This window comes from Streptopelia decaocto, assembly GCF_964273445.1.
Source record: "Streptopelia decaocto genome assembly, chromosome: 6".
In the NCBI taxonomy this organism is placed as follows: Eukaryota; Metazoa; Chordata; class Aves; order Columbiformes; family Columbidae; genus Streptopelia; species Streptopelia decaocto.
The window spans coordinates 15,943,271-15,968,669 of record NC_138660.1 but is presented as its reverse complement, the minus strand read 5'-3'; the positions used below and the strand labels follow the sequence as shown (position 1 = coordinate 15,968,669).

The window sequence follows — 25,399 nt, the reverse complement described above, 5'->3', positions numbered from 1 at the left end:
CAAGGGTCTTGCGAAGGTGCCTTCTGTTTTGTGGTTTGTTTTGGTTTTGGTTTTTTTTTTGTGGATGTGGGTAGAGAAAGTAGATTCACATTGAGATTCCAATCTCTGTGCTCAGTAAAACACTGTATTCAGCTCTTTGCCAGTGTGGTGAGACAACAGGCTTGTCAGAAGGGTGAAGGGAAGGGTAATGTGCAGCAGCTCTGGAATGGCTCATCAGTGTTCACCTATCTGTAAGCAGGTGCTTGAAAGTGTCCCACTGAGTTTTACTATTATGCAAATGTTGGGGTGCTCAGTGCTTTTCAGGACTAGATCTAGCACTAAACTGATTGGCAGTGATACTGCATTGCACTTAGAAAACAATTTTTCCAAAAATTGTTCATTGAAATGTAAGGCTATCATTTTAATGTTGGAAGACCACTGTAGCAATAGAGGTAGGTGGTTGTTGGTCGGTGCTTATTGTGTGCAAATGAAAGCATCATGTGTATGAGAACAGGTGCTGCTGTTGTGAATTCTCAGTCACTATTACAGGGAAAAGAATTGGTAGGTGTGTGTACTTTAAAGTGTTGTTTGCAGTGTTTTAAGTGTGCCAGACCTGGAAATGTCATTCAGGTCTCATACCTTGTATTGAAAAGATCAGTAACTTTTATTGGTATGTGCTTGGAATTAAAGCTTTATAAATTTCTGTTTTATTATTAGGTACCAGCAACTGAGGACGGCACTTCTTGCTGTCCAAAGATGGAAAACAACATAACTACTATATCTCGTGAAGAGCTTGATGAACTAAGAGAAGCATTCGGTAAAATAGGTATGTTTTAAATAAGGAAATAATAAGGATGCCATTAACATTACAAAGACATGTAGGATTTGTGGAAGAAATCTGTATAGATCACTTTGTTTTGATAGCGCCATATTTTCCTTCTATGTTGCCAGCAATACCTAAGAAAATAAGAATGTTTACATAACCCCCACCTTATTTTCACTGAAATTGTGTGTTTGTTCACTTATTTCAACTTCAGCAATGATAACAGATGCATTTTCTTGCTCAGCAGTTGCGTTATTTTTGACATTATATATGCAGCATGATATGTCTCAAAATTCATTTATTTAAACTCCTTAAAATGAAAAAAAAATATATGAAAATTCAATTGTTTACTATATTTTCATGTTAGGTGGCTGACGCTTCAGTTTTGCTATACTTTCATGCTTTGAACTAGTATTTTATCTTTTCATCTATTGGATCAGATTTTACATTTTAAGTAAGCTAAACTTGGAGATTTTTTTTTGAGCTTGCTTTTGTAGCTAGCAGATGTTAATAAATAACTGTACAGTTTTGTATGCTTGACAGGATGTTTGCAGATTAATTGGAGAGTAAACAGAAAGTGAGAAATTATGTAGCAACTAACCCTTATTTCCAGATTGTTAAACTGTCATGAATGTTAAAGTTCACATCTGCTTTATTTCTTGTTTGCTGCAGTTCTGAGGGGGTAATTTGTAACTGTGCAGTTCAGCAAATCAAACAAACATATTTGTAATCATTCATCATGGGGGAACAGGGTCATTTTAGGCAAGAAGTCTTAAATATTAGGGGTTGCCAGCTTGGTAAAGAGGCTGTTGGGAAGCAGTATGTTAGAGATCTGTAAGATCATGAGTAGTACAGAAACAGTGAAGAGGGAATTATTTAGTTTCTGTCAATACAGGTGTCAGGTGACGCGCTGTTGAGAGTCAGCTTAAAATAAAAGAAGTAACTTTTATTCATTGGCAAATAATAGAATCATGAATCTTAACTTGGGATGTTGTTGACACCCGAAAAGGGTAGAAATTCTAAAGAAGTAGGATACATCTATGGAAGGTATTTAATGAGTTGCTACTAAACCACCATCTTGATGCAGTCTGTACTTCAAGGCATCTGCAGGAGCTGCAAAGACAGACCAAAGAGCATTGTATACATGTATCAACCTCTGGGAGGTGTTAGGGTAGGTAGATACTCCCTTGTGTTGTCTGACAGCTTTTCTGTTTGTTTGGTTTTCACCTTCTGCATTCCTCCTTTATTCTCCCTTTCCTTCCTGTGTGTTTTCACATTTCTGCTCCAATAATTGTCTGTACTGCTTCTACTCACTGAAAAGCATTTTCTTCCTTACTGGATTATGCTTTCTGTAAAAAAACATGTCTTCTGTAAAAAAAAAAAAGTCTTTATGGATAAATTGCTTGCAGCTATATTGGTAAACTGAGAGAAAAGGCATATATTTAACTCTCTGTTTGTCATAATGGAAACTTACCCTCAGTGAAAGATGAGCCTAGAGAAATAAAATAGCTGGTAATCTGAGTGAGCTCCTCAGCAGGTCCTCTGCTTTCTAGACCATCCCTGTTATTACGTGTGTTGTTTCATGTCTGCAGGCCAGACAGTGAATGGATTAATAACATACGCAGATGTAAAGTTTGTCTGTGTAGTGATTTGTGAACTGTTGGTAGTATCAAAAATGTAAAAAGATATATTTTTTTTTAACAAGTGTTCTTAGCTTTTCATCAGCAGTGAAATGAGGCCTTCTAATGAAGCTGTACGGAAGCTACGTAGTGTCATATGGATTACAGGGAAATTACTGTGTAGCAATCAATTATGGCTAGAGATGAAAGCATGTATCTCTGCTTGCCTGTCTGTAATGTGATGTGTATTCATCCACTCTGGTATTAGTGGCTGAGTTCTGATACTGGAGACAATATGAAGAGAAGTCTTCTAACTACTAGACAAACAAAAAGCAAAACAAAAACAAAACAAGAAAAAAAAAAACAACAAAAAAAGGTGGGAGCACCTTGACAAGTCAGAAAAGTGGCCACATCATCTCATCATCTCACTTCTGCCTCATTGTGTTACTTGTGACATTCTCTTAAGATATACTCATCTTGGATGCATCATTTGTAGAACTGGTAAAATACTATTCCTATTTTTCAAGAGCTTTAATGTGGTCATGAAAGAGATTGAAAATTGTTGTCAAACATGGAGGTATTAGCATTAAATATATAAAATGGTGGCTATTATATCCAGCAGTAGCTATGCTGGAAATGATTTCTTGCATTTGATTGAACTTCATCTATACAGTGTATAGACTATAGCTTTTCTGCTTTTCAAAGTACTTATTTTCATTGCATAGACATTATGCTACAGCTAAGACTATTTTAATGGACATTCTCAAATTCTGACAGGTGTGTATACATATATATGGAAAAACACATGGTTATTAACTAATCCTATTTTTTTATATCTATTTATGCATTATATTGGATAAAAACATATTATAGGTTTGTAAAATGCTGCTTTATTATACTAAGACAGAAAGTCAAGACAGGTTTCTGCACACGGATTAACCCAAGGTGGAAGTACAAAGGGTATTTTTATCATTTCTTCTGTGCTGCTGCATTATTCATTATGAGTAACACAAATTATACTGCATTTTTCTTTATTTTTACGTGATATAGCCATTGATTTCTTTCCACCATTGTGGAGTTATACCATACCTCTTTGTATGCTGTACATGCACATTCCTGACACGTGGTCTTAGGAGCCACGTGTCAGTGAAGATGATAGTGCAAGTTGCTCCCAACAAAGCTAGTTAACAGGTTAAGGAAAGGCACCTTTAATAAACAGATGCAGATCACCCTGGGTTTATTCTTGACAGGTAAGCCTAACCACATCAAAAGTTTTGAAGAACAGAAAGTGTCTATCAGATATTAGGGTAAGAAACAAAATGCAGAGTTCCTTGCGTAAGTGTACTCTTCTAATGGCAAGTTGCATCACATTGGAGTTTACTGATTGCAAATGGTGTAATATCAACAAAAGTAATATAATAATTGATCTCCCTTTCACCTGAATGTTTGTAGAGAGTTTTATTAGGAGTCTTAAATAAAGCTTAAGCTTCGCTATTTAGAAATTTGCCATCTTATTATTCTGCGCTTTGGGATTATAAGAGAGTTCCTGAGCAAATGCATAATAAGATGGCACAACTCCTAGCCAGTTGTGCCTCTAATCTACAAATATTCCTTTATGCTTACTTATCTATGTCATAAGAAGAAATACGCATCTCCTAGAACTGTATTTCTCACACTTTATGTATTCCCAACAGTTACTGTACTTGGTGGTTCTTTACATAAGTATAAAAGCAACTTGTGTTTTAATTTTACAGATATTGACAACAGCGGGTATGTGAGTGATTATGAGCTTCAAGACCTGTTTAAAGAAGCAAGTCTGCCCTTGCCTGGTTACAAAGTCCGGGAGATTGTAGAGAAAATCATTGCAGTGACAGATAGCAACAAGGATGGGAGAATCAACTTTGAAGAATTTGTCTCAGTAAGACGTTCCCTTTGGATGGTTCTCTGTTGTCTGATATCTGTTGAGACTATGGTAGAAAACTGAATGAAGTGGTACAACTAAGTACTATTTTGATAGAAATAACTAATGTTTTAGGAATGGGAAAGTTTTCCGTGACAATTTACAATATCCTATATAATAATTTTCCAGTCTTTGTATTTCACTCTCCCATTTAAATAGTTGCGTCCAGGTATTGAACTATATCTGTTATATGTCATTGTCAATCTTGAGACCTCTACAGTATTTGGGCAAATTTAAGACATACCAGTATATCCAATATGGTTTGCATATGATGAAGTAGAAGAAATATGCTATATAGTCATTGAAAATGTGCCTATCTTTGATTGTTTTCTTTACGTAGCCTAAGTATCTGTGGAAAAATTGTGTAGATTGTTGAATATCTGCTTGTTTAGATTGTATGGCTTAATAAAGGTAGCACTTGAGGTACTCACTGGGAAATAATATATTAGATATCCAGTATGCAAGTTTCATGAAGGGATTGAAACTAATTTTACCCATATAGTTTGGTGGTTTTGTGTTGAGGGTTTTTTGCGGTTTGTTTTGTTTTGTTTAGAACAGAAATCAATGGAAATGCCTTAGAGAGACAGTCAGATTAAAAACATGAGTTAACACTCAGCTATTTGAAGGTATTATCGATCACAAAATGCTTTTTTATTATTATTAATTTTTATTTTTTATTTCAGATAACTCAGGAATTGAAAAGTAAAGATGTTAGTAAATCTTTCCGAAAATCAATAAACAAAAAGCAAGGTATTACGGCAATTGGAGGAACATCAGCAATATCTAGTGAGGGGACCCAGCACTCCTATTCAGGTGAGAAATAATTAATCGTGAGCAATTTTGCATGGAGGAACACTCTTTAAATTTGCACTGCAGACAAAGAAGGAAAAAACTGGAAAGCATTGCCGTTGAAAGCAAATTAACATGGAGAAAGCATGTGGAGATGGAGAAGATAAGTGTGGGTGGTAGTTTATTAAAATGCGGGCTGTTCAGCTGTTGGTAGTTTCATGCTGCAGTCAGAGGTAATTTAGACATCTTTGTGAGACCAAGAAGTGAAAACAAGCACTGGCAGCATATGTGGGTGGGAAATAAATGGTCCCTTTGGTGTGTTTCTAGTAATGCTAGTCAAGTTCTTGGCTTCGTTACATGCTGATCTACTCTTATTCCTATATGCAAGAAGAAATGGGTGGAAAGTCCTCCTCAGCCGTCTCCGTGCCATTACGGAATTGTTCACTCCTATACGATTTTTGCATAGTCTGTCTCATACTTGAGAAGTTGCTTTTAACATTTGATCTGTTTTTTTTCTTCTACCTCCCCTTGCTGCTTGTCATTTTTCAATTGCGCATAAATTGCATTGCAGCTCATGGTCTGAGTGTTAACTAACTTCCAGGATTCTATCGCAATAAGCAATATTGCAGCTTATTTTGTTGACTCAAGTCTAGGATTTGGTGTGGTTCCAGAAGAGGGTTAAGATTCTATGAATGAGGAAGATTCACTTCAGTTAGCTGAAGGCAGTGATAACCTCTGAGGATTATCCTTATAGCACCAGCTGCACACTGTGTATCTACAAAGCAGGGGATTTATTCCATCTCAAAGGCTGCCTGTAGGGGGGGACACTATCGCAGGTAGTTGTTCAGACTCCCTTTCATTTCTGGAGGAGAGAAACTGACCGTATTAGAGTACAACTCATCTGATCTGGCCCCGTCAGCCATCCAGTTTATGATGAGGTGAAGCGTGCACTAGAATTTCATGTTTCTTCCTACTGATGATGACAGAAGTGTAATGAGTCAAGTGTAGATACCTGTCTTGTATGCCTCTTGAGGTGAGATGGTTTTCGCCTCGATACTGATACTCGATTGACTGTTGTCCCAATGAGCATTCTTAGATACACAGTAGTCAATTCTGCACTAAATATGAAAGGGAATTTAAAACTGAACTGCTAAATTTTTAAAGTTTCTCAAAGTGAAATACAGCACAGTAACTCAGATGATAGCCTCAAAAACACTGCTGGTCTCTGAAGTCCTAGTAGAGGGCAGAATGAAATGCTGCATTTTAAACCAATGGTGTATAAACTGAGATGTTGCATGTTTCAGATCACAGATTTCCTTCTTTTCATTGTAATTGCTGAGAAACTGAATTCAAAGTCCTCTATTATGACCCATTATGTCACTATGATTTTTATGTTGTCCTTCAGAAAATCACCAGGTGTTTAGAGGGTACACAAGGGGAAAGATCCATGTGTACTTGCCTTTTTTTGCATGCTTTCCCACCGGTTTCATTCTTTTCATAACTGGTCCCTGTGAAACTAAGGGTTTTGTTGCAGAGGAACCTCTTTGACCCAAGTATGGTGTTTAGTCATATGCATTTGTGGAAATGGCAATAGATTAATGCTGTTTTTATTTCAGAGGAAGAAAAAGTTGCTTTTGTTAATTGGATAAATAAAGCTCTACAAGATGACCCAGACTGTAAGCACCTCCTACCTATGAACCCATCAGATGCCAGTCTTTTTAAATCCCTTGCAGATGGCATCCTTCTTTGGTGAGTCCGGGACTGGGAGAAAGAAAAGAAATTAATCTCAAAGGTTAAATGCTGATCACAGTGACATGAATTGGAAAACTTCTGATAGGTTTTAACATCAGGACTCTACTCTTAAATATTTCAACCAATGTGTAAGATGGGGAAAACCTGTTTGCCCATGGAAATGTTCTTTTTAGTAATTTTTTCATGTGACTCTGTGCATATATTACAGAAGTGGGTTTCAACTTCAGATCCTTAATTATACATGTCAGATATGTGCAGGCTGTTTATAAGGGAGATAATTGCACAGTTCATATATTCACTTACTGAAATAATTAGAAATCTTCTCTATTTCAAATATATTATTTTAAAAAGTCACTAAATGTAGTTACTAAACCACAGGATGGGAGGAACAGAAATCTGAATGAAGTCCATGGCAAACAGAGAGCATATAGTGGGTCCTTTAACTGTAGTCTGCTGTAATTCCCTAGTTACACTAATAGTACTTGCTCATACACCATGGTAACAAGGGATTAGTTTATCAGAGTTGATGTGAATTAGTCTTTGAGATCCTTGTACATGCTAGATACTACAGAAATGCAGTGCAGAAATATATTGGTTATACTATTAAGGTTTTCACTAGAAACTGTCTTTAGTTTACAGTTTTAATCTTCTCTAGAAACTTTGACTGCACAGACATGCTCATAACTTAAATATAAAACCCAGTTGCTCAAATTTCTTATAATTAGATATTATCTGGAGGTTTCTGAATGAATGTGCAATTATTTAACAGGGAGAGGGGATTTGGAGGATGAGGTGTTTTTTTTGTGGTTGTATTTTTTTTAATCTTGTCAGAAATATTTACAGGTATTTTAAAGTGTTAGAAGCTTATAATCAAATAATATATTTCCTGAGAAATGAAAGAATAATCTCTGACTCTTCTTCTTTAGCAAAATGATCAACTTTTCACAACCAGATACAATTGATGAAAGGGCCATTAATAAGAAGAAACTCACTCCTTTCACTATTTCTGTAAGTACTGCACAGATAGGAACTTGCCACAAATGAAAAAAGTAAAATATTTTTCTATTGCTTTGTTTCAATGACAGTTTTCCTGGTGGAGAAAAAAAAATGTCAAAGCTTGAAATTGTGTTTTTCTAATAAACTCTGCCAAATTCTCTTGTTTCTTAGATGATGTACAGGAAAATTTGTATTTTTCATGCTTTCCTTAGTTCTTTCCCTGTTCACTATTTTCACTTTGCTTTACTAAGTATCTGAAGAAAGTTATTTTACACTTCTGAATGGATAGTGAGGTCATATTTTAGCAATGCTGGAAGTATCTGTATGGATGTATACTGTATGGTAGGATGATGAATTTTTAGTAGTGAAGAGTGGCTTGAAGGTGAGAAGGTCTATTTTTAATTGTGTATGAAGTCCTGAAAATATTTGAGAGAAAACATTTTTAAGACCTTAGTTTGGGTATATGAAAACAGGTCTGGATCTGGGAAGTAGATCCATAAGTTGCCAGCCTAATGAGTTAAAAAAACAACCTTGATTAAAAGCCTCAGTTAACTGGCAGACTTTTCAGGCTGTCATATTAAAATATGAGAAGTTAAAACCTACCATGTTCTAAATCTTCCACATGGGTTTTGTAATATCTACTTATTTAAATAAGGTATGTCAGCAAATATGATACTACATGTGTCTATGTTGTCTCTGTACATAGTTAAAATATGACACAAGAAAACAGAGTAATATTTATGAGAGCTGTCAGGTATTTTTTTTCTTGGAATGTTTCATCTGTGACAATCATTAATTTTACTTTCAGTATCAGGATGTTGAACTGCCTGATTTTCTTATGCTATCTGTTCAATTACAGTTTAACAGTTGCTTGAATAACTGTCTCAGCCTGTATAAGATCCGAGACGGGATGACAGTGATGTCAGTAGCCTCCTGCACAGTGCAGAATTCCACATAAGCATGTTTTTCCACAGGATCGTGTCCCTGATATTTTGAGCAGTATTGTTTAATTTGTGTATGTCATACTTATGAGTTACAAAAATTATTTTGATTGGAGTATTCCTCAGCAATCCAGGCTGTGGAAGGTGGCCCATGATTTTTTGGTGGGTCTATGTTAAACACCGTCGATGTTTTTCATTAAATTTTGATAAGGTATGTGAGGGTTCATAAAAAGTCTCCAGTTTTCCCACTGAGATCCAATGAATTAATGCATTATTTCTTCTTCTGAAACTTTATTATGAAGAAAAATTTAATATGAAGAAATTTACTAAGAATTACAACCTCATACATTTGTTAAACGATGATATTCCAAACAGGAAAACCTAAACCTGGCTCTGAACTCGGCATCTGCTATTGGCTGTACGGTTGTCAATATTGGATCACAAGACTTGCAAGAAGGAAAACCACACTTGGTATTAGGACTCTTGTGGCAGATCATTAAAGTTGGTCTTTTTGCTGATATTGAGCTCTCCAGAAATGAAGGTAAGATCAATGCCAGGTACAGCAATATCTGCAATTTGGAATTAACTGAGACCACAATAGCAATTATTTCAGCTTTCTCTCAAACTTGCTTTTAGCTCTTATCGCCTTGCTAAATGAAGGGGAAGAACTAGATCAGTTAATGAAGCTTTCCCCAGAAGAGCTCTTGCTACGCTGGGTGAACTACCATCTGACCAATGCAGGGTGGCAGAAAATCAGTAACTTCAGCCAAGACATTAAGGTATGTAGTTACCACTACTAAGTTACACTTTTAAGATTGATATTAGTTACCTAGGACAATTTCTACTACCTTATTAGTTATCTTTGCCCTGTCCATCCTTCTCTTCTCCTGGGTCTTCAGAATCCTATATTTTTCTTCTGTTGTTTTAAGGAAGAAGTGAGTGGCTTTAAATTTCCTCCCAGTGCATATTTGCTAATGGTTATTGTCCTTTGTACCTATCATTCTACAGAAGATCAGGAAACCTTTTAAGCAAAGAACAGCTAGCTATTCAGGAGGCTGTCTAGAGGAGATGTTGATGCTTGATCCCAGAAGAGAACAGCCCCCCCTTGGTCCCTGTGCTTTGTTGGTGTGCCAATTTACTGATGCAAGGGGACTGAAAGGCACGCTGGTCCCTCGGGGCAGGTGACAGGCCTGTGTAATTCTTCTCTCTTCTTCAGTCATTCTGCATAAGGTATGCAGAGTGCTGTAGTAAGTCCAGTTGAAGAGAGAAGACCCTAACTTTTTAAAACTAAAGGCAAAGGAGAAAGATTACTGAAGGTGGGAAGACCTCTTTTCATTGAAGAAAATTACGCCATTAATTGCTAGTTATCTCTTTTGAAATGCCACCAAGAAGGCTATTATTAAACCAAACTTTCAACTAGGGTTTTATATGAAGACTGCTACTGTGGTAAAAATATTACATGCTATTTCAGAGAAGTATTAAATACTTCTAAAACTAGCAGGTTTTTGTGTCACTTTCCTAGTTTCTTAGTGGAGAGAAAAAACAAGAAAAATACTGAAAATGGCATCAAATAAATCTAATTTCTGACTATTGATTCATCCTAGAAGAGCCACTTGCTCTCCATTTTTAATCCCACTTACCTTGTTGATTAAGATAATCTTTTATACAAGAGGCTATTTGAAAAGGGATAGCAAAGGAATGGAATGCCAACACTGAAAATAAGATTTTGTTTGTTTGCTTTTTTCTGTGAGTAACCTACATAAATTTACTTTAGGTACTTTAATTATAGTTGTCTAGTTCACATCCAACAGAATAAATTTAGCATTGTCCAGAACAATTAGCAGGCATTCCTTTTCTCTGTCATCTGGCTAAATAAGTTCTGTGTGAAATACTGTGGTAGAATGGCTGTATGACCTCACCCATATTCACTGAAATTAGAGTGCCATACTTTTAACTTCTTTGGCTTTTGAACTCGACTATCAGAGAAGTAAATAGCTATGAAAGGCTAAATACTTGCTCATTTTGTTTTAAAAATATTACACTGCTTGTTTTAGGATTCAAGAGCATACTACCATCTGTTAAATCAGATTGCACCCAAAGGAGATAACCTTGGTGAATTGCCCATTCAGATTGACTTCTCAGGATTTAATGTAAGTACCCATAAACACAAAATAGACTGGAATTATCTGAGACCCCTATGTATGTATCCAACATCCTGGTTACAAGGCTGTCCCAGGATCCCCTTTTGTTTTGTAATGCGTACAAATGCTCAGTCAGATTCCTCAATGTCACAAAAGCTTAAATGGGTAAAAAGTTGAGTAAAGGTCCAGGGTGCTGCTGAAACAGGATAATGCGTCCTGCATTATAAAATTTGGAGATATATTTTTACTTGGAGTAGCGTCTTAACTGTTTTTTATTTTCAGTCGGGTTTTCCAACAGGAATATTAGAAGATCCTGCTCAGTTCTGCTTTTCTGGAATTCAGACAAGGAGAAAGAGTAGACTTCAGAACCCTTATGATCCTTCTTCAAACCAAATAGCATTCAGAAATAACATGTGAGCCTTTCCAAGAACCATCAGGAAAGGAAAGAGTGGCAGTCATCAGGCTTTGAGTTGTGAAGGGATAGAGGGCCTGAAACCAGCCTAGGTAGATGTGAAAACACTTGTCTCTAAGCTGCTACATAAGGCTCATTTGAAGGATTACTTTGAGAATGCATTGATTAAAAAATTCAACTGCCTGCCTAAGCTATAGATATCTGTATATAATCCAGAATCTTAAGTAGAATCTCGTTATTCATTGTAGCAATGAAAAACCACATGTCAAATTATATTTGTATACAAGCTTTAGGCCTCTCAAACTCCTTCATGAGGAGAGCTCTGTCTTGTTTGCTTTTCTTTTGGGTTTTTCTGGGAGTGAAGAAGGATAGTAGTCAATTTTTTCCCTGTAATTTCCTACAGTTCACATGATTGTATTCTGTAATGGGTTATAAACCAGTATAAATAACATGTAACAGCTTCTCCTAGACCAAGTTTCTGGCTGAGCATACCAATGCTGAATTTCTAACTGTTATTCAATTCTAACAGTAATTCAATTACTAGTCATTGCCCTATAAACAGTAACTCTTAGTGTTGTGAAGATTAGGCGCAAAATGTATACACTACACAGTTTTGAAGACTGATTTATTCTTTGTAGATTAATAATGAGAACAAATAATCAAAATAACAGAGATTACCAATTTAAGATGATTCAGATGCAAAAATACTAAAGGGAGAGCAAGGTGTAGTGGATTATCAGATTCTGAAGCATTCAGATTATTAATGAGAGTTTTGGGCGTCATCTGTAATTACTGTGCTTGAGAATGTCAGTTTAAAGCAGTGATGGTGAACCTATGGCACACATAGCAGAGGATGCACTGCAGGTATCAAGAGTCTGGAAACAGAAACATAACTACTACACTTCTGGCTGCTGTTGCTGTGATTCATGAGGAATGAATGCTGTGCAGGCGGTCACAGAAATGAAGGACTGAAAGCAAGTTGAAGGAAGATGGGATGAGGGGAATTGTTATGGGCTGTAAGAGCTACTTCAGGTGTCGGGGAAATGAGGGAGAAACTGGCATGGGTCATTTAAAGATTTGCCAAACTGAAGTTTCAGTAAAGAACGAAAACGTGCCAGTATTCATTACAAATTAATTTTTTTTTTTTTCTTTTAGGATAAAAATGACTTGAGGAGGGCTGAATACATGCTCCAACAGGCAGATAAATTGGGCTGCAGACAGTTTGTAACACCAGCTGATGTGGTTGCAGGCAACCCTAAACTCAATTTGGCTTTTGTTGCAAATCTCTTTAACACATACCCAGCCCTACACAAGCCTGACAATTCATCTTACGATCTCAATCTATTAGAAGGTACTCAACTTGCTAAGCATACAAGAGAAAAGAATATTAATGATTTCTATTTAAGTATTCCTTCTAGGCTGTGATAGAGCATCCCTGTGTGATGGTGCCTGTGTTAACACCAGCATATTGAGCTTTCTCATTAGCTTTCAATATAAGCCTGTAGTAGAAGTCCCCATTACTGTGAATGTTGTTCACTCGTGTTTGCCTCACCAAAGGCTATTTCTGAATAACTTTCTGTAACTCATTTGCAGGAGCCAAACCTGTCCTCTTACTCCCTTCCCAGTTTCCTGTGCTTCTTTCCGTACTATTTATATTTTAGCTGATGCACTAATTCTATCTTTCCCTCATTTGCAGTGCTGTACTGTGCAGCTTTAATAGTTTTGTAAAGTACTTCTCACATATTGTGTTTATATATATGTGTGTATGTGTATTAGTTTGTTGTCTTTTAAAGCAGGAAACATTTGAAAAAAGGCTTATGTGTGAGCAACCTATGTTAATCTATTGCATCAGCAACCTATATAGATCCTAGCATATCAGCAAGTTTGGACTTTACAGTCCAGATCCCTAATGCTAAAGGGATAATTGGTAGCAATCTTCGGCTGTTATGCTTTCTGTGGACCAGCTAATCCAGCATAATGAAACGGCTCCTGCCAGTGTATTTCACAGTTGTTCACTGATCTCAAAGGAATGGTGAGAATCAGGGGTGCTGCACTCGGGAGAATCATCAGCAATGTTCACACATTCCTCTGCACTGCCTACTCCTGCCTTCCTCTTACTGTTCCTATCAGGTTTCCTTTCCATCTAGGTGAGTCCATCTTCCTTTGCTCCTCTTTTTTTTCATTATTTATCTGCTCTGCTGCACCCCTGCGTCACAAATCTTGTATCCCTCAGACCGCTCCTGTTTGAGGCTTCCTGCTCTAGTTCCAGCTGGGTGCCAGCTGTGGTAGAGGTATCACACAGGAGGCAGTCCAGGTAGTCTTCCCTCTCCAGCTGTGATATCCCCAGTCACCGCAGTCCCTGCTGGCCAGGACAAATGATGGAAGGAAAGGCCTGTTCATCCTCTGCTGCAATTTTGGTAGAAATGTATGCTCTTAGAAATGTATACAGAAGTTCTGTGGCGGTGGAACATGTTCAGTTCAGCTTCTCTGTTCTGAACAGAAAGATGCAGGTTCCGATTCAGTCAAATTTAACAGAGTTCTTATTGGCGTGGCAAAAACCAGCTGAACTGCTTTCTGGACTATCCTGAAGTAATTGGATGAGATCAAGGTCTCAGCTAAAACAGTTTGTAAAAAAAATTACAATCACCTCAATGCTAGAAAAGGATTCTGTAACAATAACCAAATTTAACTTACTGTTTATAGTATATATTTAGAGAGAGATAATCATGCCAATGTTATCTGCTCAAAGGCAAGTAAACATCTCTCCTTTGTCCCCAAGTAATAACTCCTGTGGTGTCATGTAGATATAAACTGAAAATAGTTATTTCAGCCAGAAAACAATGGTTTTGATGTGGTTTTTGGTTAATTTGTTTTATTTTTTTTCCGTAAATTCTGCATTTTTACTGATGTTTTCTGAAGGTAGTGGTATAATATATAAGACATTCATTTCTTTATAGTTTCATCATAGACTGTCTGTTGAAATCTGACTCATATTTTATAATGCTTTCCTGTTTTGCTTCATGAAATCCAGATTTGACCCCTCCTAATGTAGGTACTGTATTTAGCACTTTTCTGTACTCCATAAAAGTGTTTATTCTGCATTTTTTCGTAGTGTTTTAATCATCCCTGTCCTTTTCTGGTTGATTTTTGCATTGTTCTTGGATTTTTCTATTGCTTTAATATGCCATCATCAGTAAAAGAGAAGGTGAAAAAAAAAAAAAAGGCAACCCAAACCCACAGGTCCAACATGATGCATATAAAATGGGGGTAGGACTTGCAGTAAGTCAAATGCCAAATAGTTACTTCTGTGGGTTCAACCACTAGGGGCTTTCCATGAACAGATGTAAAGCTCCAGGCATGTGTGGGTGAGTAGAGCTTGCTGAAAGCCTTCATTTTCCTGCATAAATTCCATCTTTTCAGTGACTGTGCCATCCAAAGAATATGATGTGGGTTTTCTCTTTGGTTTATGGCAATGAGCATTGTGCATACATTGACATCTGCTCTGACAGTGCTGAACAAGTCTGGTGATGTGCACCTGTACACCGAGGGCATATCCTGCTGTGTACTGATATGGCAATTGAATGTTTGCTGTTATGTAGGGATGGAGAGGGGAGTTCTGACCTCAGCCACTGCATGACATTTCACTGGTGGTGTTGCTCCAAGGAACCTCTCACTCGTGGGGACGGCAGCAGAGTTTGAAGCTAGGCAGAAAGCTGAGTTCTTGGGGGGAGGAAGAGGAGGGACTTCTGTCCACCCACGTTTCCTCTGCTGCTGTTGCTTAGTCCACTGGAAGCCTTCAAGGCTGATTCTGAGGGTTCCCTACTCCTGCTCGGGCTAGCTGACCTTAGGGTCCAAGTTGCATCTTGAGCTCTGTTGCATTTGGAGCCCTTTGGACCTCTGACCACATCCCTGGGGCTACTACTCCCCACTCAGTTCCATAGTATAATGATCTCAAATAAAGAGATGGCAATAAATATAAAGGACACTACCAAATTTGCTCCTCTCTCTTTTGTGTAGCTCTGCCCCCTTTCTGCAGTTTTCCAATGATTTTGGCTATCTGCTGCACCACTTAGCAGAAGATATGCTCCTGATAGGATCACAAGGTATATGAATAAAAGAACAGAGAGAAAAAATTGGTCAGTTCTGAGCCATCTGGAAACTTATGAACGCTTACGTGTTGCATGATAAAGGGATTTGTTTAAAGTGGCATATTAAATTTAGCATGTTGGGTTTAGTTCCTGGATTCCTTCTGTCCAAAAAGGTGCTGCCCAACTTGCATGCTCTTGCTCCCGCTTGGCTACTTTGGATTCCTTTAGCAGTATTAAGCATGCATTTAAAAATTTTCCATCGGAGTGCAGTTGCTGAGTATCTGGTTTTGTAGCTACGCTTTGTTTAGCAAGAGTTCATTAAATACTCTTGTCACTGTCTTTGCAATAGACGAGTGTTCCTAGATGCACTTTGCAGTCAGTGTTTTGGGTATTGCAAACAAACTCAAAGTTCAGTAAGCCTAAAATCTTCAAAAAAGAAAAAAAGAAAAAGGGACTTGCTTCAAAATGCTATTAACTCTTAAGTTACTCTTTATAAACTTAAATTATCTATCACACTTGTATTTTGATTGTATGTTTTTATGGAAAAACATGGGTATTTTTAATAACTTTGTTATAAAATTTGATTCTTTGTCTTTTAAATTTTGTTGTGGGAAGAAATATATGAAACAAAGCTGGTTTTCTTTATAAATGTATTTTGAGGTCCAGAGCTTTGTGTTTTAAAAGGGGAAGAGACCTAGATTAAAATTGTAACCTCTATCTAAAAATCTGTTATAACATATTATTTTTCCATGAAAGAGACCTATTTAAAGGGGTTTTCTTTCTATTCTAATGATAAGTGTGTGTTTATACGATAGCTTCATTTTGCAAAAACATCTCTTGTTTTGTAGTCAAAATAGAACTGCAGTACTAAATGAGACTATTTTCATGTTACATAAACCTCATTAGACAAGCTCAGTATTGTTATCCCAAGGAACAAAAAAAAACAAACCAACAACAACAACAAAAAAACCCCTACCACTACACGGTGGGGGGGAAAGGGGAGGAAAAAAAACTCCAAAAACTCTTATTTAGATTTTTTACATGTTTCAGGCCTGAGAAATCTGTTCTTTTCTTGTTTGGGGAGGTTTTCTCCCTTCTCAACATCCTTTGTGTTTTCTTAACTGTGGATTATCAGCCCAGGAGAACAGAGCAATGAGGTTATTCCAGGCTCACGTATTCAGGCTAAATATTTTCTTAAATGCTGTTTTTTGATATAAGGGAAAACAGCTGATGCAGCATTGATTCACATGCAATTGGCCACAGATACATTGTTGAAATTTAGATAATGTATATAGAAAATTCATGTGTTACTGTGAACTGTAATTTTATAGAGAAAAAGCATTAGTTTAGGAACTCTTGATTACAACAGATGAAAACAATCAAAGTCAGGAAAGTGAAGGGTGGTTTGCTTTTTATTTCATTTTGTTTTTTCTACTGAATTTTCTGCATTTCTCCGAAGCAGAGTTCATAGTTAAAACTGCAGAAATAACTATCCTCCTTGGTAATAGAAATAGCTTCACAAATTTAACCAGTACAATACTGCTTTGCTAAGTCTCCAGTGTTTAAAGTGAAAAAGGTGAAGCCTGTGTCTTTGGGGAGGACCATTACAAATTAATAGTGGGAAATTCTGTGTGGAGAGAAGTGGGGCTGTATTTCCTGGAGTTTGATCCAATTGCAATAAGGGAGTTAGTACTAACTTATAATAAAAATATGCCATTTCAAACAGATTTAAAGACACTTTTGAATGCAATTTTCACTGATTTTGGTTTTAGGAAAGTATTACTAATCATTATTTTCTCCATGATATATTAATTGTCTAAAGTATGTCCAACAAGCTGTCTGTTTCTGTATTCTATCAAATTGTATTTACACAGAAAAATGTAGTTTAATAGTGTTCCATGTAGTGCCTCTGACCTTGTGCGTGGAACTGAGGGACTGAGTGCAATGGGATTGCCAATAGAGGCTGCTCTCAGGGAAAGGGTAAACTCATTTTTGTTGAGGGGGAAGGGCTGGAAAAAGGTTTGAGAATCATTTAAACATTGCTTATTATTTTCTCCAATAATTTATATAAATTATATTTGTCACCATAGGAGAAAGTAAGGAAGAAAGGACCTTCAGAAACTGGATGAATTCACTGGGTGTAAGCCCATATGTTAATCATTTATACAGGTATGTATTTTTTTAACCAATAATTTGATTTTTCTTGGATGAAAGGGGAAGAAAGAAGAAGAAAAGAACAAAGGAAAGTTGTATTTCTGCTAGAACAGTGATTTCCAGGTTTCCACACAGTGTGATAGAAACTTAAAAACTAACCTGTAGAACTGCATTAAGCAGTATCAGACTCAGATAGTCTACTCACAATCCAGAAATAGTAGAAAACCTAAGAAGTTCTTATGTACTCCTTTTACCGGTACATTGAATTATGTTTTTTTAAAAGGTTGAGATAATGGTGTTTTATAATGCATGATTTTTGTTTTATCTCATGATGGATGAAATGACCACAAATCTATTAAAACAGTAATGTAATTGTAAACTCTAAGAGAGGATAGATGTCTGCTGGCAGACTCTAAGAATCTGTGCAGTGTGGTATTTCCTCAGAACAAAGGGCTTTTTAACATGCTTTTTAGATGCTTCTGATCACTTTCAAATTGTGCCAGCAGTTCATTCAAATTCTATTAATAAAAGATGGGATACAGGGGGCAACTGGGGACATCTGCTTGCATGTATACTTGCTGTTAGGTTTCATTGTTTCCGTTTTCTGACCTCTCTGTCAAGTGATACCATCAGTAGGTAGCTTAACATCAAGAATTTCAGTTAGCAAGTAGCTGAAGGGGATTATCAGGCATGCAATTTATAATGGGAAAATAATATTTATCCCAATATTCTTTTTTTTTTTCCATGAGATAAGTTTGGGTGGGTTTTTTTTGTGGTTTGGTTTTGGTTTGTTTGTTTGTTTTGTTTGTGGTTTTTTGTTTGGATTTTTGTTTGTTTGGGTTTTGTTTTGTTTTTTGCCAAATACGTCTGTAGGTGCAAATAAAGCATGAGTATTTAAGATTTTTTTTAATCTTCTGGGAAAGCTAAAACTAGATCAAGAAATGAAAACTCTTTATCTAGATGTTTTCTCTTTGCATACCCTATGAAAGCAATTACTTAATTAAAAGTTGGTAAAAGCCATGGCTATGCTTACTTCACTGAGATTTGTGAAAATAATAAAATGAAATGTACAATTCAAGGTCAATAATTGCAGACATCATGCAATAGTATATAGTCTAGTTTCTTCACAGAATGACACAAATATTTATTTATGTGACTAGAATTTTTCAGCAACTTAATTGCACTTTGAGAAGTCCCAAGTACTTACCGTTTTCACTGTGAACATGAGCTTTTGTACTGAACCCCATTGTTTTACTCTGGTTTAGTGACCTCTCTGATGCTTTAATAATTTTCCAATTGTATGATATGACTCGTGTGCCGGTTAACTGGAACCACGTCAACAAACCTCCTTATCCATTACTTGGTGGTAACATGAAAAAGGTGGGTAAATACCCTCAACACTGGCCAGCTTCACTGTCTCTGCTTGTGCTGTGGGTTGTCTAGATTTGCACACTACTGAGACACTCCTGGGGAAAAAAAATAAGAGGGGGCAGAGAAATACCTTACAGATATTATCCCAAGAAAGAAATAGCAGTTATAGCACGTATCACTTTAGTTTCTAAATGTGGACACCTTTGGGGCATATTTAATTTAGGGTCCAATTAGGGTATATAAGTAGAAGTTGCAGGCCTGACACAGCTATCGTTGCCTGAAGCTCTTATTTTGTGTGGTGTTTCCTCTCAGAGCAGTTTCACAGTTCTATATGCTGCCAAGAAAACTTGTGCAAGACTTGCAGAATCCAAGCTTTCAGTTAGTTTTGTGATCATTATGAAGCCAGAAATGTAGAGGAAAAAAAAATTACTGTCTCATGCATTTCAATATTTTTCCAAATTCAGTTTTGATCTAAGTGTATATTAGTTCATTGACTTCAGTGGGAGTAAACTTGATTTTCTCAAGTGTGAAAAAAGGTTATCATTGGCATCTTGCCTTCTTGCATTTATAATAAAAGCAGTTTTGCTCACAGTGTAGAAAGGCTAGAAATCTTTCTCTGGCTCCACATCTTGCTATAAGTAACAGCAAGCCAAAGTAATTGAAAATGCACAGAGGTAACAGGTCTGTATTATAGAAATACCAAGGTATTTACACTTATTTTATATACATTTATTTTTAGATTGAGAATTGCAATTATGCAGTAGAGCTTGGGAAGACAAAAGCCAAATTCTCACTGGTTGGTATTGCTGGACATGATCTAAACGAGGGTAATCCAACCCTGACTTTGGCTTTGGTATGGCAGCTGATGAGAAGGTAAGTTAGGCACAGTATACAATAGATGTGTGTGTGTGTGTGTATATGTGTCTCTGTAAATCAAGACAAATTAAAGCTAGTGTTCAGTTCACTCAACAGGTATTCTGGAGAGCTATCTGTAAATATCCCTCTTCTCAAAGATAAACTTTTATTCATTTTTAGTACTTTTATATACTGTGTAGTGATTGAAACCACAATAATGTGTATATGTACACATCCATACAGAGAGACAATTAAAACCTTATATACAACTGTGATTAAAACTGTAAACCTTGCAGAAAGTAAAAAGAGCACAACTTATTTCATGTTGATTCCATGTATCTTTCTGTAAGTAGACAGTAACTTAAATATTTGTAAAGTCAAAGATAAATAGGAAGAAGTGATATATGCTACAAAAGTTAAAATTGGAAGAAATTTTTAGGCCTTCACAGCTACAGTAATGTAAAAAACTATATATAAGCTATCATAAAATAAAAACCTTGCCAGTGCAGTTTTTTCTTGAGTGGGAAAAATGTAGGTTAATTTCAAAAAAGAGTACTTTATTGAAATGTTTTCCACAAGTTAATTTTCTTACACATAGTCCAGAACACTCAATGGTTTTTGTTTTCTCAGACTGTTTCAATCCAGTTTTTTAGGTGACTTGGATAGTAGGGAGCCATTTAAGCTTATAAAGTAAAATTAGTTATGATGTGCTGAATAAAACAAATACATGAAGAAGATTTAACAGAGAATATTCTGAATTTTAGGATGTTGTTTTGTTCTTGCAACAAAAGTACCAAATAGTTTATAAGGTAAGAATACCTCATGAAGATGAGTACTTGGCATTGTTACTTTGCTGAAGTAATATTTTACTTTTTCTTGTAGCTTTGTACTGTTAGCAGAATTGAGTTCTACCACTCATTTTAACTCTGACTCTTATTTTCTTTATTAAAGGTACACTTTGAATGTACTATCAGACCTTGGAGAGGGTGAAAAAGTAAACGATGAGATTATTATTACATGGGTGAATCAGACACTTGCAAAAGCAAATAAGAAAACTTCAATTACAAGTTTCAAGGTAATCAAATCAATTTCCTTTTTTTTTCCACATATGATCAGATTTGGGATTTTTAACCTGATCTGTTAACAACTTGGCTTTAACAGCGGCTCTTCTATCAGCTAGCATAATTGTATAAGGAAATATTTCTGACAGGCTATGAATCTTCAAAAGTATTTTACAAGTCTGTTAATAAGAAACAAAAAGAAATTATAATTGCTGCTGTAGAATTCAAAACAGAAAACAACAAAAGTCAGCTTTCAAAGGAGCTTCTGTCTGAAGCTACCAATGTTCAGGCATGGTTATGTTTTGCAGATTTTGGATATAGGCGCTCTCATGCTTGTACAAATACAAAGAACAATTTTGGAAATGCTGAGGGGTGGGGTTGGAATTACCATTTTTAATCACAGCTGGTCAAAAAGATGTGCTCTTGCCTGACAGCTGGGAGAGGGAGCCCAAGTTAACCAGCAACATCTGTCCTCATGGGCATGGCTGATGTGCAGCAGACCTGTGAAAAACGGGGGCTGTTCCCATTTAGCAAATATCAACAAATTGATAAAGGAAGCTTTCCTTTCACGTTTTTAAAGTGTTAAATGTGAAATAAGTCATATGAATGTCATGTGTGCCATGCTGTGTGAATCTCATTCTTCAGAAAATGTAGATTAATAATTGCACTTGCATGCAAATAAACATACTTACACAGGTTCATTGTATACTCTGTGAAACAGTTATGTCTGTAGTTCACAACAGGAACATAAGAACCTAGAAAGTTAGGTATTTCAGAGCTCACTGTGGTGTAAAATTGAATTAGGTAAGCATTAGGCAAAAGCTAATATCAAATAATTTTCTAGAATAAAATATTTTATTTTTACTCTAGAAGGTAACTTAGGTCTTTGTCTTCTCAAAAGGGATTGCTGCTTCTCTTACTTCTACATAAATTGTAATGCGATATAAATAAGTTCACAGTATGAAGACAATCTGCCCTAATACCTTGCTTTTAGTACACCTGTGACACCTTTTTGAGTGACATCAGTTGTGTTTTTAAGGTAATTCAATTGATGGTAGACCAATAAAGATAAGGAGCTGCTGATGTAAAGGAACATTATTCAGTATACCTTTTTTACTACTGATGTTTGACAACATTCACATACATAGTCTTTCACAATTTGAATTCTTGTCCGTATTTTGAGGTTACTGCAGCAAGCAGATTGTGTAGCAGAAAAAGCAGAGGTCCCTGATATTTATTGTGAACTTTGAAAGCACAGTTCTATTGAATTGCCATTAGTTCAAACAATAAAAATGACAAAGGTGTGGGTTTTGGCTTATGATCCTGGGGAGATACTCCATGCACTCAATGTCTTCAAGCAGATTTATTACTATTTTCAAGTGGTGGCTCTGTGGGGCTTCACTGAATTTGAAATCATAGTTGTGACCTGGTGACGGAGGCAGCTGTGTGTGCTGAGCCCCTGCAGGAACTGAGCCAGCCGGTTCATCAGCTCCCCATCTGCATTAACAGCTGGGAAGAGATAACTGCAGCAATAGCACTTGCGGTTTTAAGAATAAAAGAAAATGCATGTCTGTGCATTAAATACAAAACTCAGACTGCTCGTGCTAGCTCAGAATGCCATCTGAGCTGAAAAGCTGAAGAGTGAGCCATAAACTACTGTAGAAAATGGTTCTGTTACCAAAAAAAAAAAAAAAGAAAAAAAGAGAGAAATAAAAATAGTTGGGGAATGTAAATACCTTTTTGTTGTCTTGAAAGTCTGGTCCTTGGACTTTTTTAAAAGTTCCCTTCCTTAGGGAAGGTGGGAGTTTCTTTCATTAAATGAATGTAAACCGTTTGTGTAGTAATAATAATAATAGCAACAGTGAGTGTGAATCTTACCATTTTGATTGCAGAAAAGAACATTAGACCTTGGAGGGGAGGGAACCTTTGCACAATAAAGTAGCAAAACATGATGCTCTCTTTCTGTAAGATGTGCTGTAGGGGTTTTTTTGCATTGTAAAGGTAATAAAAGCAAACTTCTTATACTCATCTTTTTTCTTTTAGGACAGATCAATCAGCACTAGTTTACCTGTCCTAGATTTAATAGATGCCATTGCACCAAAAGCAGTTCGTCCAGAAATGGTCAAGAGAGAAGATCTTTCTGACCAAGACAAACTGAATAATGCTAAGTAAGTTTTAAATGAATGCTTTGTATTTTCCTGATGTGCAGGATTTACTGATTTGTTAACAGAGAAAGATTACACTAATATTAGTTGACTTGTTTCAAATAGAATACATTATGAATTCTAATATTCTAGAACTATTTTTCTAGCATATTTAAAATATGACCCTCAGATTAATGGCTGATGTGACCTATCACCACTGCACTGCATTTGGTTTATTAATAGCCTGCCATAACCCGTGCTGGTTTTGACAAAAAAAAATGCTTTGAAAACCAGAAGCAGAATGTCTGCTAATACAATTTCTAATATGCGCTTTCTTCACAATAATATCCGTTTTCTTGTAGAGTGTGAGTACTGACCAAACAGGCATATCCTGCTACTAAAATCTGTTGTTTCTGTGAATCTTTGCACACTAGTAGATGAAGGGAAATAATATTTTCTCCTGTTTTCCCAGGTATGCCATTTCAGTTGCTCGAAAAATTGGTGCTCGTATATATGCTCTCCCAGATGATCTGGTTGAAGTGAAGCCAAAAATGGTGATGACTGTGTTTGCGTGTTTGATGGGAAGAGGACTGAACAAAATTAAATAATGAAGATATGTAACATAACTTTCTGCCACGTTAAGCACAATGAATGCCTCGCAGTTTACAGAGGTCTGAAGCTTAGTATAGAATAAGAAAATTTGTATTCACAAATATACTAATTAATTACATTTTAATAATGTTTATATTAGTTAACATTTTATTCAGTTTCATAACACTGATTATTTATGAGTAATATTGTTTTCAGAACATGTGCATTACCAAATTAACATCACAGATTCGTATTGCTTTTAAAAACCCTACACCATATTAATCAAGCTTCATTTGTATTAGTTTCCATAGCATTTTAAGAATCTGCATCTTATTTCAGGACCTATTATGAAATGATGCTTATTTTTTCTTTTGTGGGTGTTACTTACATGTAGTCATACAAGTCTGAAGGTGCATTCCAGTCCTATAATATGACTCCTAACTGCACAAAAGTTATCGTCCTTGCCTTATTCTTTGAGAGCTTAACTCATTTGAAGCGAATGAGAGTCTTGGCATTGACTTCAATGGGAGCAAGTAAAGGCCTGTGCTAATGTCTAGAAACTAAAGAATATTGATAAAGCTGATTAAACTTTTTTTGTGGGAATAATCTTTAAATATACGCAGTAGTTCTGTCACTGAGCAGAGGCTTTTATGGTATGTGTATTAAGAAAAAAGAGCAAATAATGAGCAGAAATTTAATGTCATTAGGTCTGTATATGCATTAGCTTTTGCAGTTGGACTAAACATCTGAATTTTTTAAAAAATTTTCATAAAATATTGTATAAGAAAACAATAAAGAGCTGGCTAGTCCAGTTTGAGGTTTCACATTGAAGTATTGCATTTCCTTATCGATCAATCCTTTTTTTTTTTTTTTAAAAATCAATTTTTTTCCTGAAGTATGTATCATGTGTGCAGAGGTTTTTGTCTTAAAGACTGCTGCATTGTCTGGATGAGATGAAGTCCATAATTATTATTAATTTTCGAGTAAGTATTTGTACTCCTTTCTCTGCAGCCATAAATTTTCATTATACATCCTGGAGCTGGACTTTTAATGAAGTTGTTAACAGAAGCCAAACAGTAAGAAAGAAAACTAAAAAAAAACGAAAGATTTCATTTTTTTTTAAAGTATGAAGCTGCTAATTTTTCTCTCAGCTCCTGAAAACTGTCATAAGTCTGGTAAAACCCAAGAAATGCGATGAGTGAACAGTCAGACTAAACTTTGTCTTCGATACCTTGCACAGCGTATTAACAGAAAGAGGATGCATCCATTTTGTTTCTGTTACATAAGGTAATACTGAGAGTTGAGGGAATTAAGTGCTTGGATTCAGATCCATTTTTTTTCTGTTTACTGGTTTGAGTTATCTGGACAAGATTCAGTTACTAGTATTTGATAGTTACCTGTTTTCTGTTCCCAGTTTCAAACAAGGACTTGGTGGTGTACAGAATTTGAGTTCTTTGCCCTGAATCTGAGCCAAGTGAGTCTTAAGTCCTCATTCAACATAGGCTAAATTGAGCCTTACTTAATCTCTATTTAGGACAAGAATAAACGATCTTGAGATGTGCAAATCTAAAGTACTGTATTTACCTGCTCACGTACTCAGCAACTTACTCTGTAAGGGTCACTATTTCCAGTTGTGTAAACTATTGCTGTAGTGTTTTGTTCACTTCAGGAAAAAATCTGCTATGCTTATGTGGCTTGCTAATGCACGTTTAGAATTACTTCA

General features: G+C 36.1%; 1 protein-coding gene across 1 annotated transcript; it reads left to right on the top strand.

The window, feature by feature from the left end:
• Window positions 1–722: 722 nt before the first annotated feature.
• Window positions 723–24,500, top strand: PLS1 (plastin 1). The gene is made up of 15 exons (XM_082056978.1): window positions 723–805; window positions 4,176–4,339; window positions 5,065–5,194; window positions 6,787–6,919; window positions 7,849–7,930; window positions 9,235–9,400; window positions 9,496–9,638; window positions 10,914–11,009; window positions 12,568–12,763; window positions 17,591–17,669; window positions 18,920–19,034; window positions 19,765–19,898; window positions 20,832–20,955; window positions 22,985–23,109; window positions 23,558–24,500. Exons 1-15 carry the CDS (start codon window positions 736–738, stop codon window positions 23,691–23,693), a joined length of 1,893 nt encoding a protein of 630 aa, XP_081913104.1. The 5' UTR covers window positions 723–735; the 3' UTR covers window positions 23,694–24,500.
• The last annotated feature ends 899 nt before the right edge of the window (window positions 24,501–25,399 follow it).